This window comes from Laccaria bicolor, genomic scaffold (assembly GCF_000143565.1).
Source record: "Laccaria bicolor S238N-H82 LACBIscaffold_42 genomic scaffold, whole genome shotgun sequence".
Taxonomy (NCBI): Eukaryota; Fungi; Basidiomycota; class Agaricomycetes; order Agaricales; family Hydnangiaceae; genus Laccaria; species Laccaria bicolor.
Genome location: NW_001889913.1, coordinates 64031 through 68654, shown reverse-complemented (window position 1 = coordinate 68654; position 4624 = coordinate 64031). Strand labels below are relative to the sequence as shown.

The 4624-nt window shown below is 43.9% G+C and overlaps 1 protein-coding gene across 1 annotated transcript; it reads right to left on the bottom strand.

Moving 5' to 3' along the window:
- Positions 1–2257: 2257 nt before the first annotated feature.
- On the bottom strand, positions 2258–3330 carry LACBIDRAFT_332545 (uncharacterized protein; the record flags this gene model as incomplete). The annotated part of the gene is made up of 3 exons (XM_001887062.1): positions 2258–2826; positions 2929–2983; positions 3040–3330. 3 exons carry the CDS (start codon positions 3328–3330, stop codon positions 2258–2260), a joined length of 915 nt encoding a protein of 304 aa, XP_001887097.1.
- Positions 3331–4624: the final 1294 nt, after the last annotated feature.

Here is a 4624-nt window from a genome sequence, read left to right as displayed (position 1 = left end):
TCTCACTGGCTGGCGGCACTTCAGTCACCCACTGCCAACTGACTATTAGTCATGCAAACTCCATGTAAGTTACATGACTAAATGTCATGGACCATATCTATATTCTAGATATATATGGGTCCTAGAAAGCCCTGAAATCTAAAATATATTCTTGAGACATGGACCCTGAAATGTCACACAAAAATTATAATGTCTGTGTCACACCACCAAAATATATTTTGCAAGTGAAATGCAGTAAGGATATATTTTTGGTGAGTGGACCCTGAAATGTCACTGTCACACCTTAGAAATATATTTTTGCCCTGGCTTGGCCTTAGGATATATTTTGTGAAACAGATGTGGTAAGGATATATTTTTCTGGTCTGTAGGGGTGTCAGGGGTCCTAGTTTCAGCAAAAAACTTGTGATTTTTTTGCTGTCTGGGGTATATATTCTGGAACATTCTGCAATGATTGCTAGGGGTTTTGGCACTATGTCTGGCTTGTGCTCCCAGTATGTAGGTAGCAATAAGGGGCCTTAATAGCATCTGTAATCTACCACTTCCAACCACACCATAATTACAGTTTGCATTACAGATTCATTCATTCTCCTCTAACAAATTTGGGCATCAATGACATGTGTGATTCACCTTGAAGCTATTCAGTCCAAGATTCCTGAGTTGCTTAAGCATTATCCACTTTGACACTATGGATACAGTTCACACTATGGAATTTTTTAGCTGCTTAGAAATCCCCTTCACATCTGCCTCTACTTCAGCTCCGAGATCTCTAGTTGCATCTTATCTGCATACCCCACCAACATCTGTATTAGTCAAACCCCCACATGTGATATCAAACATCTCTCCCAATCCAGTTTCAAAAACCAGAGTTCTCTGTTGTTTCTCTCTTTCTCTGTCCAGTTGCACCTTATCTGCATACCCCACCAACATCTGTATTACTGTAGCATGACAGTTCGGTAAGGCTTCACTGTTGCACTTGGTACTTCCCTCTCCCCAAGATTCAACTCTCTTCCACTGTATTGCATTTCATTACATAAGCACTGTACATATACCTCATGTCGTACATGAGGCAGAATTCATCTTTCTTACCACCATAACCTCTGTATCACTTGATACTTAGCTCTACTAATGGTTAGATCCAGCTCTCAGAGATCAGTGGAGATTGAGAGACCTGTTTACGCAGCTAGAGCACTTTCCATTGGGACTGTCTGTGGAAATCGGGATACAAGTTCCGTGAACAGTCATGTTCTACAATCCCAGCACTTAGCTATGATTCTTGATCTCTATGAGGGTCTTCACACCTTCATTTGTGTATTCGTCAGACTCCCTACAGCTGTCCCACTACTTGTAGGACACTTATGCTCAGTAGTGTTCCACAATTACCATCCCCTGCCAGTCATACCCCTGCATGTGATATCAAACATCTCCCCACTTTCAAAAACCAGAGTTCCCAAAGTTCTTTGTTGTTTCTCTCTTTCTCTTCCTCTCTCCCTCTCCTCCTCTTCTCCTCTCCCTCCCTTCCTCTCTTTTTCTCTTGACTCATGATTGTAAATTTATGGACAACCAATTCCATTCTTCTCTAGCAACTTCTGTTCACCATGTCATAATATGGAGGCACACATATCTTTCCACTAAATCCTGGACCAAGATCTATTTCTCAACCATATCATGAATCTAGATACATAATTTTGAACTATATCATGAACATTTTAATTAGGTGCTGAAGCAAGATATATTTATCAACAATATCCTGAATTAACATACATCATCTTACAAGTATATCTTGAATTTTCCCACTACATTCTCAACCCAGATTTATTTTTTAAACTATATCCTGAACAAGGATATATCTTTCAACTATATCTTTCAACTATATCTTCAGCAATATTATATTCACAAGACATATATTTCAATTATATCCTGACCCAGGATATATATTCAACACAATATTGAGCCAGGATATATTACCAAGATATATTCTTAAGCTATATCTTGAACCAGGATATATCCTTCAACTTTATCTTGAACAAGAATATATCAGGATATATCACCAAGATATATTCTTAAGCTATATCTTGAACAAGGTTATATCTTTCACATTCTTAGACTATATCCTGAACCAGGGTATATTACTAGGATATATTACTAGGATATCTTTTATATCCTGATCTTGGTAGATGTAGATTTATCTATAGAGTCAGAAGAGAAAGGTGCATTTTATTTACTACAACTACATAGATTTACATTACTACATTAAACATTAAATAAAGGGAAGAGGGAGTGAGGGAGATGCAGTGAAGAAGAGGGGTGAGGGTGGTGGGCAATGAGAGAGAGGGAAATGGGGTGGTAAGCAATGAGAGAAGGGTGGTAGGCACTGAGGAAGGGGGTTGGTAGGCAATGAGGGAGGGGGGAAGGGGTGGTAGGCAGTGAAGGAGAGGGGTGGTAGGCAGTGAAGGAGAGGGGTAAGTGGGCAGTGAAGGAGAGGGGTAGTGGGCAGTGAGGGAGAGGGTGTGGTGGGCAGTGAGAGAGACAGTGTGAGGGTGGAGTACGGAACCTCGTCGCCGGGTGTGGGTGGTGGGCACTCATCGTCGTCGCCGTCCATCGTTTGTACCCCTCGTCGTCTGGTCGTTTGTCTGCCCTCTTCCTCGTTGTTGTCGTCGTGTGTATGCCCATGTCGTCTCGTCGTGTGTACACTCACGTCGTCGTCGTCGTCGTCGTGTGTATGCCCACGTTGTTGTCGTCGTCGTGTGTACGCCCACGTCGTCTCGTCGTTGTACGCCCACATTGTTGTCGTCGTCGTGTGTACGCCCACATCCTCGTCGTCGTCGTCTGTTCGCCGTCGTCCGTCTTTCGCCCTTTGGTGTCCTCGTCACACCGTTGATTGGCGTCTGCCTACTCGGCGTCGTTTCGCGTTGTGACGTGGCCGCTGACGTGTGGCATGAGGGAGGGGTGGGTTGTCGACGTAGGGTGTGCTACCCGTCAAGGGCTGGACGGTGGGGTGTTTTGTTAGTTATGTCAGAAAGGGGGCGGGGAGGGACTTACCGGGTTGCGTGACGTGGCAGGGTGCCAAAGGGTGTCGTGGTGACGTTGTGGAAGACGTGTCGTAGCAGGGTTCTTGTTAGTCAGTGGGTTGGGGACGGAGGGTGGAGGTGCTCGCAGTGATAATATGAACAGAATCGACGGACGACGAAATGTCGTCGTCCGTCGTTTGGTTGCCACGTCGCCGTTGGCGACGTGGCACCTGGTATTCTTGTCAGAAAACGAAGGGGGGGAGATGGGTACGCTCACCAAGTAGATGACGATGACGAACGGCGACATCTCGCCGTTCGTCATCTGGTTACATCTCCATCACCGTCGTTGTCGTCCATCGTCGTCATGTGGCGTCGTGGTGGTGTTGTGTCATGCTCGTGTTGCGTCATGTCGTTTCATGGTAGCGGCGTGTTCTTGCAACGCCCTTATTGCGGTGGTCATGGTTGTGAGCGACGAAGAGGCGGTGTGGCAATGGTGGCAATGTCGGCGTTGTCGATGGTGGTGATGGTAGTGAGTGTTGTTGATGGTGGGGCGGCGTGTTGGAGAAGTTATGTCACACTGTGACATTAGTGTCAACGTTCAACTGACGTCCAAATTTGTAGTGTCTCCCTTGTCTAATTAGAATTTTGTAGGTTGTAAACCTTGGTAGTGTCCCCTTTTCATTGCAAAACTTGTACTGTCCGCATTTTGGCCCTACAAAAATCTGCAGTGTCTGCTTTTTTCATTACAAAACCTTGTAGTGCGCTTTTTGGACCTATAAACATTTGTAGTCTCCTTTTAATTCATTAGAAAAGTTTGGACTGTCCGCTTTTTCATTACAAAACTTGGTAATGTCCGGATCCATATTTATCATTTACAAAGAAATCAATTTTGCATGACCATTGCCTTGCTTGGGAGATTGTCACAGTGACCAAAATCCCTCAGCAGCATGATTGGTACTGTCTGCTTTTTGGGACTACAAAACCACAAAACTGTATACCTGGATCTTGTAGCTCTTCTATGTGAGGATATAGTTCAATCATTCAAAGAAGTTGACTTTAGCCACATAATTCTGTCTTTGTACACTCCATAGAGTTATGGTGAAGGATTACTATGACAAAGGAATAAAATAGAAAGACAGGACATCTTACACTAAGATGTCAGAAAGACAGTCCAACCATTTGTAGCCTCAAAAAGCTGAGACTACAATGGAAAAGTGGACAGTGCAAACTTTTCTAATAAATAAAGAGGAGCCTATTCTATGGAGGGTACAAAGTTTTGTAATAAAAAAAGAGATTATCCAATTTTGGAGTCCCAAAAAGCAAACACAACCAAGTTTTGTCATGATCATAAAAAATGCAGACACTCAAATTTTACCATCCCAAAAAGCAAATACTAGATAGAAAGTCTTGTAATCAAAAAGGGGATAGTACAAAACTGTACAATGGACACTACAGTGCATGTGCGCGAGACTCAGGACGCGCGCGAGAACGTGATCATACGCGTGCGAGAACGTGATCTTACGCGCGTGATACCAACGTCACACAGGGTGACTTGGTGACGTGGTGACGTTCCTTCTTGCTTCCACCCACAACAACCACCACACCGTTAACGCTAA